At 39.2% G+C, this 12,017-nt stretch overlaps 1 protein-coding gene across 1 annotated transcript in view; it reads left to right on the top strand.

Annotated features, from left to right (window-relative positions):
• CPM (carboxypeptidase M) overlaps positions 1 to 1,984 on the top strand; it is a 115,826-nt gene extending 113,842 nt beyond the window's left edge. Inside the window, exons 7-8 of the mRNA XM_007953402.1 lie at positions 374 to 435; positions 1,742 to 1,984. Of these exons, the coding sequence (XP_007951593.1) occupies positions 374 to 435; positions 1,742 to 1,984 (305 nt within the window). The remainder of the gene's footprint in view (positions 1 to 373; positions 436 to 1,741) is intronic.
• Positions 1,985 to 12,017: the final 10,033 nt, after the last annotated feature.

Below are 12,017 nucleotides of genomic sequence, written 5' to 3'. Positions count from 1 at the left end.
TTGAACCGCCAGCCTTCTGGTTAGCAGTCAAGTGCCTGAGGCACTACACTACCGGAGCTCCTAATTCTAAGATACATGTTTCTAAATCATTTCTTTCTAGGAGAAGGAGGCAGAGAATAGTTTGAGCCTGAGTAGGTTTATGTGAATGAACTAAATGAATAAAGCAGCTGGACAGATTGTACTGCTTTCTTTCTGATATGACTTTTCTGTAATTAATAAAAAAGAAAGAAAGAAAGAAAAATTCCTCTACTCTGCTGAGTGGTCTGACGGTAGCCCTAGTGGTCATTCTGACTGCAGAGCTACACCTGCAAGAAGGAAGCCACCTCTTCTGTAGCAAACACTGGCTTTTTAGTTCATTATTCCTTTCTTTTAGACAAAATGAAAGACAAAGCTTTTATGAAACCCCTCAGGATTAAGAGCCTCCCTGATGCATGGGTCAGCCTAGCCGTGCACGCAGCAGGGCTCAGTCGTGGCTAAGCCTCCTCTTGGAAAGCTTCCTCCTGCCACGCAAATGGACAAAGCTGGAAAACTTCAGCTCACTGTGAATCTGTTCCTGCTTACGTACACTGACGCTTCCTTCTTTCCATACCGGATTTTGGCATTGTGTGCCCTTTAGATGGGAACCCAGAGTATATTAGGAACATCTGAATATGTTGAATGAGGCCAATGGCTTTACTGTTAAAAGATGTACTAACTGTAAACCTCACCTGAGGGGGCAAATGCATGTTGACACCCAAAAGGATCCAGCACAATTTACCAATTTTAAATATTAAGCTTCATGTTTGTGGGAGGGATATTTTTTCTTTCTTTCTTTCTTTCCAGATTCTAGTATTTTCCTTTTTCCTTTTGGAAAAACACAGTTCAAATGCCTGAAAATATTGGATCTATTAGAATAAATGTTTTCCCTGTAGTGAATCTAAGTTATTTTTATGCAATCCCATAAATAATCTGTATAGAACAAAGTTATGGATCATTCATTCCCCTTTACCTAGGCTAACACAGTACCCATTAGCCATAGCTATTAGCTGTAGAACAAGATTGGAAGGCAGGACTCTGGAAGTTGACATGAATGGCTAAAATGACCAATCAGTGGTTATGTAAATGTTACTCCTAGTCTTTTCCCTCTCCACCATATGTAAGTATTTCTCAGTAGGCATGGCCTATAGTTAATTTAGCCTTTGTTTTACTTTATCCTGATTATTTCCTCCATACACACAAAAAATCTAGATGGCAATTCAGTCTCACATAAACAAAAGCAGGTAAACTCAAAGCTTTTTAAGGAAGCAATAGATCTGTATACTTAGATGGGTTCCCAGGAGAATTGAATAAGCTAGGGAAAGAATTCTACTTATACATAATCTCAGTACCCAATGAGGAGCCTAAGCACAAACGTAGGACAAAGTGAAACGCCAGCTCTGCTTCAGCTCCAGGTCAGTAACATGAAAACGGTGGTGGCCGGGTCACTCTCCTGCTTCCTTCTGACTTACATCACCAGATAAGGGCCTTGTCTTCTTTCATTTTGTGATTCTTGGCAGCAGCATTAACAACGGTGGTCCACATAAACAGGCTCTGGATAGCGCACTCAGCAAGAGCGACCAAATCTGTCACTAGACGAGGACGCCAGGCCGACCGTTACATGCATCTCACAAAGACGCATTTTGTGGTGGATATCAGTGTTTTCAGTGTTGGCACCATGAGACATCTGAAATCACTCAGATAATTGTTTGTTGTTTCCTCTCAGGTTACAGTCCCTGGACATGAGCCATACCTCACAAAGGTGATTATTGAGAAGAAATCCCAGAACTTCAGTGCTCTTAAAAAGGATATTCTACTTCCATTCCAAGGGCAATTGGATTCTATCCCGGTATCAAATCCTTCATGCCCTGTGGTTCCTCTCTACAGAAATTTGCCAAGCTACTCAGCTGCAACAAAGCCTGGTTTGTTCCTACTTTCAGTGACTGTTCTGCACATATTTTTCAAATAAAGCAAAACGTGAAACTCAACCCTTGTCAGCACCTGGAATCAGGGATTACTCAAGCCAGTTTACTGCATCTCTAACTCCCTCTGTGGAATCTCGACTGGATAAACTCCACGGGCTTCCCTAAAATGAGAAATGGATGTTTCCCAATCATGCAACAATGTGTGGTAATAATGAAAGTAATCAGTCAATCTTAGAGATGAATGGAAGCTGCCTATCATTCAATTGCTGCCCACTCACATTTAAATTAACCTTGAAGACTGTCAGAAGTTAAATTTGAAAAGGAAAAAGAAGTTCCTATAAGGAAAAATAAAAAGAACTAGAGAGCCAGATGGACATAAGCAATAAAGATGAACATCCATCTATCACCTACGATATACAAGACCTTGCTAAGTGCTACATATGAAGAGGAAGTGAGTGCCATACATAATTAGTTCTCAGCACAGTAAGAAATTACAGGGCTGGGAATATTAGTTTTGCAAATGGTTTAAGAAAATGTAAGACAAGGGGCAACAATGTCTTAGTGGTCCAAGAAAGTATGGGTCTGGTAGGGTGACGAGGTTATGTCTACAGAGCTGCAATCAACAGGCCAATTAAGTCTTGCTCCCTCCAGAGGTAGTTTGCTGCACCCAGATGCCACAGTCCTCTGCTGGGCTGATGACTTCCAAATGTGTAACTCTATCTAGCCTCTTGCCTAAACTTCAGCCTCATAGCCGACTGCCCACTGGGCATACCCACCTGGATGTGACCCTTGTTGTTGCTGTTAGTGGTAGTCAAGTTGGCTCCTGACCCATAGCGACCCCGTGCACAGGAGAACCTGACCATTGTGATCTGGGAAGTTCTCAGTGGCTGATTTTCAGAAGTCCATTACCAGGCCTTTCTTCTTTCTCGTCTGCGCTAGTCTGGAAGCTCTGCTGAAACCTATTCCCATCATAGTAGATGTAAGCTTCCACTGACAGCCAGGTGATGGCTGGCCACGAGGTACACTGGCCAGGACTCAAATCTAGGTCTCTGGCACGAAAGGCAAAAGTTCTGCCACTGAACCAACACTGTTTCCACAGGCACTTCAAATGCATGTCGAACACGGAACCTACTTTCTTCCCTGGAGCTGCTTTTCCCCCTGTATTTTATCAGTTAATGTTGCCACCAAGCTAAAAACCTGGGAACCCTGCTTGATACTTCCTCCTCCTTCTTCACCCCATATACTCAGTCAGTCATTGAAGACTGATGTTAATTTTAATTGCTGAGTCTAGCCTTTCCCCTCCATGGCTATTGACACTGGCACATTTAGGCTGTCTGTCATCTTACCTGCAAGGAGCAGTGGTGGCACAGTGGTTAAAGCATTTGGCTGCTCATCAAAAGGTTGGACGTTTGAACCCACCAGCTGTTCTGCAGGAGATGAGGCAGTCTGCTTCTGTGAAGATTTACAGCCTTGGAAACCCTGTGAGGCCGTTCTACACTGTCCTGTGGGGTCACTATGAGTCAGAATCGACTTCGTGGCAGTGGGGAGTCTTTTGCCTGCACCACTGCCACAGCCTTACTGGGTGGTTTCTTGCTCCTACTCTTACCCTACTTCTTATGCTCTTCACAGCACTGGGGAAATGGGGTTTATTTAAGACAAAAATCAGCAGTCAACTGTGTGTGGTTCCTACACACATAATATGCTGTTTGTGCCCCCTCTGGAATGCTGTCCTGACCACTGCATTTTCTTTCCCACTCCTTTAAAAGTCAGTCCAGGTATCACTCACCTCCTCCAGGAAGCCTTTGCTGACTACCATTCTATTATACCCCAACCCTTCCTAGCTAGTCTGGGGTTAGGACCCTTCCTCTTTCTCCCCCAAAATAAACTTTCTCTCTGTTACTGAATTTACAGCACTGTATCATGGTCAGCTGCTCCCAGGTGTACCTTCTCTAGTAGAGCTTGAGCTCTTTGAGACCAGACTCTATATATAATTTGTTTGAAAAAATTCACATTGATACCCTCAGAGCCTAGCACACAGTACTGAAAAGTGAGTAGATGAACAAATGGTTCCAGCAATCCACTATTCCCGGTCCCGCCCAGAAACTGTAGGGCTTTGAGTCATTTCATGAAATTAGGTCCTATGTTTTGTTAATCTCCAGCTCACCAGTAACCCTGAAGAGTGTTTTCATATATGTATCAAGAAATAAACCCAAATAAATGCTTTTACTGTATTTTGCATTTAGCCAAAGGTTCACAGTAAAGGTATTATATTACCTGTTTATAACGCTACAGGGAGCTCTGGTGGTGTAGTGCCTCAGGCATTTGACTGCTCATCAGAAGGCTGGCAGTTCAAACCCACCACCCACTCCTCAGAAGGAAAACTGGGCAACCTACTTCCATGGAGATACCGCCTCGGAAACCCAAGGAGGGGTCGCTATGACTAGGAAATTGATTCCTCGACAGTGTTTGGTTTTGTTTCATTTTGTTTTGTTTTATATAGCACTACAGGATATATTTTTTTTTTATTGGAAAAAAAAAAATTTACCATTAGTACTCCTTTCGAAGCTACAGTTCTCCACTATAATAAGAGTTAACGTATCTTAAAATAATATAAGATTATATATAAGAATTAAGGGGAAAAGCATCAACAGAAAAAATAAATTTCTAGATGCAGAGTATCACTTATGTAATATGATTCATCTTGGTTCTTCTTTTAAATGGAAAGTTTTACAGAATCTGGAGACTGGCCCACCCTGGGCGTGGTACATGGTGAACGCTTGAGAAACACAAAGGAATCAGGAGACACAAGCGCACTGAGGAGCCACCCCTGTGCCAAGCTTATTCTGTATCACCAAAATCAGACTTACTATAAACAGAATGTGTAGTCTTTTCTTTAACCACTTCTTATAAAACCTGGTAACAACATGAATATTGTGATCATTTTTATTTAAACAAGCAGTAATTTATTATATACGCAAAAGAATGTATTAATATATTGCAGAAAACATGTTTGAAATACTACATGTAGAAGTATACTAGAGTTGACTGGACATCCTGAGTTCTAACTTTTCCTTTTCTGAGATACTAATCTTTGAAGGAACTTGAACCAAAATCTGAATTGGTTCATAAGCCTTAAATTTTTTTTTACTGAAACAATGTTTTAAAGTCAAAAATTTGTATCAGAATCAAATTTACTTAAAATAGCTTAAACAAAAAATTTATCTTCAAACCAAATCTAAGCCAATCCTGAATGTCATTCCGGGCAGGTTTGGGTACATATTAATGCAGTAAAGCTGTGTGTGCAAATAGAACGCTCCCAGTGAAGAGTGCAGGCTGGCAGAATCCCAGTTTGGTCTCCACTAGGCAAGGGAGATGGCCAAGAGGATGCCTTGGGAATCCTGAAGTCCAAGCAGGTCCCCCGACCTCCCTGCAGAACACTTTGCCTACTGTTTCTCACCCTCTCAAACTGCTGCTTATGCTCCTTGGGCCCTTAATTAAGTTCAGGTTATAAATACTTTTACAGAGAAACCAACATGATAAAGATTTTCAAGAGAGCAGAAAAGCAGACAGCAATGATGGAATAAAATTGTAATTAGAAGGCAGGCGACCTTGGTTCAAGCCCTCCACATGTTCAGTTTCCTTATCTATAAAGCGCTTTACTGTGATTCTGTGACTCTTAAAAGCAGTGTTATCAGATGCCACAGTCTGGTGCCATTGTTGGTGCTTGTCCAGAAATGTTAAAAGCCTCTTAAGGTTTCTGAAAGTCTTTCTAAGAAATCAATGTTACATTTTGTTACAGAAGCAAACTTGCATTTGTAATCTGTTTGTTTCTAAAAATGGTTTAAGGAGTGAGGCTACCTTTAAAAAGCAAAAAGATCTGAAGCTGAGTTGAAAGTATCTTTCCTCTGTAGAGGATCCAGAAAAATGAACATAGTATATTGTTCTATTGCAAAAGGAAAAGTTACTTACTGAGAAGTTGGGTTCTTACTCTGTAGGTTGACAATATAGTTGTTATCTGTGTGACAGATCCCTCTTATTTCCTCATGACTTTTGATGGGGACTGGGGGAGAAACGATGACCAGATTGCTCAAAGAGCACTACGAATCCACAATACTTAAAACAGATGTTCTGGGTTCTGTAATGAAAGAATCCAATGCCATTACTGTATCACTAATAAGCATATACTGTACTGTACTGTTCACAAACCATCATATCGTCCTTTAGCATATGAATCACTCCACAGCCTTACAGATGTTTTATACCTGATTTTTACAAGTTTTCTCAGTGACTTTCTTTTGTATTATAATTAAGAACTTATTATAATGAACAAACTGTCAGAGACTGTAAAGTTTATTGGGTAGGGGATATAACTACCTCTGAGTTTAATAAATCTACAATATTTCATATTATCAATAAAGAATTAATATTCATGTAAGTAACGAATGCTGTTTCTTTCAATTCCATTATCTTGAAAAAATACCTGTGGATGTGTAACAAAGTGCACATCTGAGAGAGAACTGATTACCATCAAATAAAACCTGAGGAAAACAAAATTAATGACCATGTATGAAGAGCCCTGGTGGCACAGTGGTTACGTACTCAGCTGTTAACCAATAGGTTGGCAGTTCAAACCCATGAGCCACTCTGCAAGAGAATGATGTGGAAGTCTGCTTCCATAAAGATTTACCCTATGGGGTAGTTCTACTCTGCCCTATAGGGTTGCTATGAGTCAGAATCAACGGCAATGGGGTTTGTTGTTTTGTTTTGTTTATTTTATATTACAACAGCTCTTCAAAGCCCAGATATGCCTTTCAAAATGTTTTCTATATTACACATTAATTTGTACCATGTGGCAGGGTATTTCATGGACAAGATGCTGGATGAAAAGTATACTTGCTGGTCAAAAAGATCTTGGAAAATTCACAGTGCACATTAATGTATTAAAAGTCTCTGAGAATATAACCCTGATACCCAGACCAGACAAAGACAACACAAAGAAAAGAAAATTATAGGCCAATATCTCTTATGAAAATAGATGCAAAAGTCCTGAACAAAATACTAACAAACAGAAGTCACACACACAAAAAAAAAAACCCACCTCACTGCTGTCAAGTCAGATCTGACTCACAGAGACCCCTCCTTGGGTTTCCATGGCAGTATCTATACGGAAGTAGATTGCCCAGTCTTCCTGAGGAATGGCTGGTGGGTTTGAACCACCAGCCTTCTGGTTAGCAGTCAAATGCCTTAAGCACTACACCACCAGAGCTTCCAAAAACAGAATCTAACAGCATATTAAAACAGTCATACACCATGACCAAGTAGGATTCATTCCAAGAGTGCAGGGATGGTTCAACATTAGAAATCAATCAACTTAATATATCACATCAACAGAACAAAGGAAAAAGAAATATATGAATATCTCTAGGGATGCAGAAAGAGCATTTGACAAAATCCTATGTTCTTTCTTGATGAAACCCCTAAAGAAGATTAGAATAGAAGGGAAATTACTCAATATGATTCAGAGCATATATGAAAAGCCAACAGTCGATATTATATGTAATGGAGAAAGAGCTTTCCCTGTGAAATTGGGAATAAGACAAAGGTGCCCCTCTCAAAACTTCTACTCAATATTATGTTAGAGGTCCTAGCCAAAGCTGTAAAACAAGAAAAAGGTGTCCAGATTGCAAAAAAAAAAAAAGAAGTAAAATTATCTCTATTGACAAATTATATGATTCTATATATCAAAAATCCTAGAGTCCACAACAAAACTTCTAGAGTTAAATTTTAGAGGAATTTAGCAAAGTTGCAGGATATAAGGTCAGCAAACAAAAATCAGTTGGGTCTTAACCAACAAGAACTCTGAAGAGGAAATTAGAGAAACAATTCCGTCGTGGGGGAGAAAAAAAAAAGGAATAAATCTAACCAGGGATATAATAGACTTATATAATGAAAACTACAAAGTACTGCTAAATGAGATTAAAGAAAAATAAATGTTTTTATTTAAGAAAAATGTCCCATGTTCATGGATTGGAAGACTTAATATTTTAAGATTCAATACTATCCAGAGTGATCTATAGATTCAATTCAATACTAATCAAAATTCCATCAGCCTTCTTTACAGAAATAGAAAAATCAATCCTCAATTTTATATAGATTGGCAAGAGGCCCTGAAGAGTAAAAGCAATGTTGAAAGAGAACAAAGTAGGACTGATCACACTTGCTGATTTTAAAACATGCCATACAGCTAGAGTAGTCAAAGAAGCCTGGTATAACAATAGACAACATAGACCAACAGAATAGAATTGAGAGTTCAGAAATAAACCCACACATCTCAGGTCACCAATTTTTGACAAGGGTGCTACTTCCATCTGAGGGGGAAAGAAGAGTCTCTTCTATAAATGATGCTGAGAAAACTGGATTTCCACATGCAGAAAACTTCTGAAAACAGGATCTATGTCTCAACACCATACACAAAAACAAATTAAAAATGGTTAAGGACCTAAATGTGCAAACTAAAACCATGAAATTCTTAGAACAAAAAGCAAGAGCAATGTTGCCAGGCCTAGCTTTCAACAATATTTTCATCTAATAACAAAGGCACAAACAGCAAAGGACAAAATAAATAAATTAGACCTCAAAAATTAAAAACATTTGTTCATCAAAAGGCTTTAGCAAAAAATAAAAGAGGGGGGAAGGGGAGACAAGCTACCAACTGGGAGGATATCTTCAGAAAATCCAACAAGAATCTAATAACCAATATATATACAGAACTTTGACGAGTTAACAATAAAAAAGACAAATAGCCCGATCATAAAATGGACAAAAGACTTGAATAAACATTCCACCAACGAGGACATTCAAATGGCCACCAAACACATGACAAGATGATCAGTGTCATTAGCCATCAGAGAAATGCAAATTAAAACCACAATGAGATACAATTTTTTCCCCACTTCTTGTTGTTGTTGTTATGTGCCGTCAGCCCCGACTCATAGCGACCCCTCCTTGGGTTTCCGAGGCAGTATCACTACGGAAGTTGGACTGCCCAACCTTCCTTCCAAGGAGTGGCTGGGGGGTTTGAACCGCCAGCCTTCTGGTTAGCAGTCAAGTGCTTTAGCCACTATGCTACCAGAGCTCTACGGGGAATAGTACCTGATTATATGCCCAAAGTAGATTAGATGAAATCTGGCCATTCTCACTTCCAAGAAGCATTCCAGCTGCACTTCTTCCAGGATGGATTTGTTTGTTCTTCTGGCAGTCATGGCATTTTCAGTATTCTTCACTAACACCACAATTCAAAGGCACCAACTCTTCTTCGGTCTACCAAAGAATTACCACATGACCTGCAATTCCACTTCTAGATACATGCCCAAAAGGCTTAAAAACATACTCAAACAGAGACTTGTACACCAATGTTCATTGCAGCACTGTTCATAAGTTGAATTGGCAAAAGTTTGATAAATATATTTACAATGAACAAAAAAAGAGCAGCTGCTACAGCTGCTTGTGTGCAACCAAAACTTCATGGGATTTGGTTCTTTAGTGTGGAAGCGTAAGGTCATGGTTTCATGAGACATTCCAGTTATTGGGTGTAATAGCAGGCTTAGTGCCTCTGTTCTACCTTGATGCATAGTGCCTGGGGTCTTAAAAGCTTGCTAGCTGCCATCCAAGGCACAGCAATTCATCTGTATTCATCTGGAACAACAGTGGAATAAGGAGAGTCAGGAATATAAGAGGAGAATATGGAAGATGAGGCTAATCGCCTCCATGAACAACTGCCTCCTTTGCCAGGAGACCATGGATAGTATCTGGCTACCATTACTGAACATTTTGATCACAGATTCCATAGAAGAATCATGATCAAAAGGGGAGAAATGAGCAGAATTTCGATTTCTTATGAACTCCAGACTTCCTGTTACCACGAAGGTTGGATGAACTCCTGAAACTTGCCCCAATGATCTTTAAACCTTAAATCATAAATATTTGCTGAAGTCTCTTAAAACCAAACAATAGTTAAACTAGTAAAAAATGTCTGCCTTGAGCATTATTATACTCTTTTAATAACTATCTATATGGGATCAAATTGACAACAGCAACTCAAAAGATGAAACAGGAACCTTAGAGGGCAGTGAGTTTATGTTAATAGGAGAGGAACAACTCAGAAAAGGAAGGTGAGAATGGTTGCACAACTCAAAGAACCTAAAAGATGTTACTAAGTGGTTAGTTTATACAGTTGAATGGTGTGCTTTGCTGTGCAGATTCCCAACAATAAATAATATATATATAAAGGGCTCTGAGAATTGATGCGAGAATGACATGGATTCCCCAGACCTACTTAACTTGGAATCATCTTCTTAAATACTTTAGCTTGGTAGCATCCCTCTGAACTAACATTCCTAGATTTCAAAAGACACTTTTGGAAATGCTTAAATAGAAGTCTTTTGTCCTAATAAAGATTTCCAGGTGCTTCCGAAAAACAGCATAGTTATAAACAAAGTATCTGCTTGCTATAGGAACTGGAAAAATAACAGCCCTAATTTTTATCAATGAAACCTCTGATAATACCAATTTCTAGTCATTGGACAGAGGCTAGGCTCAAGTTTACATCTGCCCTCTGAAGTATGTTAAACAAGTAATAGCTTGAATAAGATGTGGCTGAGTAGGAAATGGCTGAACTACAGGTACCAATATCTAAAGTGGTAAATATCTCAATTTAGAAAATAACTTGGGAATAGTTTATTTTTTCAAAAGAGTTATTATTCAGCAATAAAGAGGAATGAAGTACTGATACAGCTACAACATGGAGGAACTTGTAAACACGATGCTAAGTGAAATAAGCCAATCAAAAAAGACCATGTATTATTTAAATTCATTTATATGAAGTATACAAAATAGGTAGTCCATGGAGAGAGAACCCACATTGTTGGCTGGGGCTGGTGGTGGAGGAAGGTGGGTGAGGTGTAACAGCTTGAAGGTATACAGTTTTATTTGGAGTGCTGGCAATGTTTGGAACTAGATAGAGGAGGTGGTTGCACACCACTGAGAAAGTACTAAACGTCACTTAATCATTCACTGGAAAATGGTTCGTTTCATGTCAAGTGACTTTCACTGGAAAAAGAACATTGCAAAAAAATAAAATAAAAAGATTTCCTATATAGGAACTTCTTAGGCAGAAGTTTCCTTGTATATTTTACCTAAACTTCAATATTTAAACTTGCAGCTCTTTACAGCATCCATTGCTTCCCTTCAAAAACCAACCAGGGTAGTTTTAAAAGTGAACTAAATTTTAAAAATCAGACATAGTAAAGAAAATAAATGAAAGCGTAAAGAAATTATTAGTCTATCTTTGTATGGTGGATGTGATAGTTGGAGCTGTGTGTCAACTTGGCTAGACCACAATTCTGTGTGGTTTAAGCAGTTGTGATGTGGGTTATTCCCATGATGAGACTGGATGTGTATGTTTTGAGCAGCCAATCCATTGAAAGGGTATTTCCCTAGGGTGTGGCCTGCTTCCAATATATTTATGGACATCCTGGGAAAATGAGACACTCTTCTGTGGATCGGGATCCTGTTGTGCTGCCTACAACTGTCCATGAGTTGAGCAACCCACCATTTGGCCTGGTGATCTTGGATTCATCATTTACTGGAGTAAACAGTCAGTTTACTGCCTGCCAACCTTGAGCTCATCAGCCCTTGCAGCTGTGTGAGTAGGGAAAAGCCTCCAGCTTGACATTTGATCCAAGAACTTGGGACTTGCCAGCTTCTGTAAGTGTGTGAGCCATTTTCCTAAGATAAATTTCTCTCTATATACATATACATACGTAAGCTTTACTGGTTTTGCGTCTCCAGAGAACCTGGCCTAACACAGTGGAGTTATACATCATTTGTTTTTTTCTACTTGTCTTGAAACTGTCTTTAATACTTTTATACTGAAAGCAATGGATTTAAAGAACCCCAAATTTTAGAAGCACCAGTTTACACAAATGACTACTATATGTCTTCTTACATATCCATTCAACATTTCCAGAGTTTAACTGATTAGTCAATTTTTTTTTCTAATTGCTCAAGGACATCTCC

Source organism: Orycteropus afer, unplaced genomic scaffold (assembly GCF_000298275.1).
Source record: "Orycteropus afer afer isolate SDZICR_OR568_19922 unplaced genomic scaffold, OryAfe1.0 scaffold00392, whole genome shotgun sequence".
NCBI classification, from domain to species: Eukaryota; Metazoa; Chordata; class Mammalia; order Tubulidentata; family Orycteropodidae; genus Orycteropus; species Orycteropus afer.
This window is presented reverse-complemented; position numbering and strand designations above follow the sequence as displayed.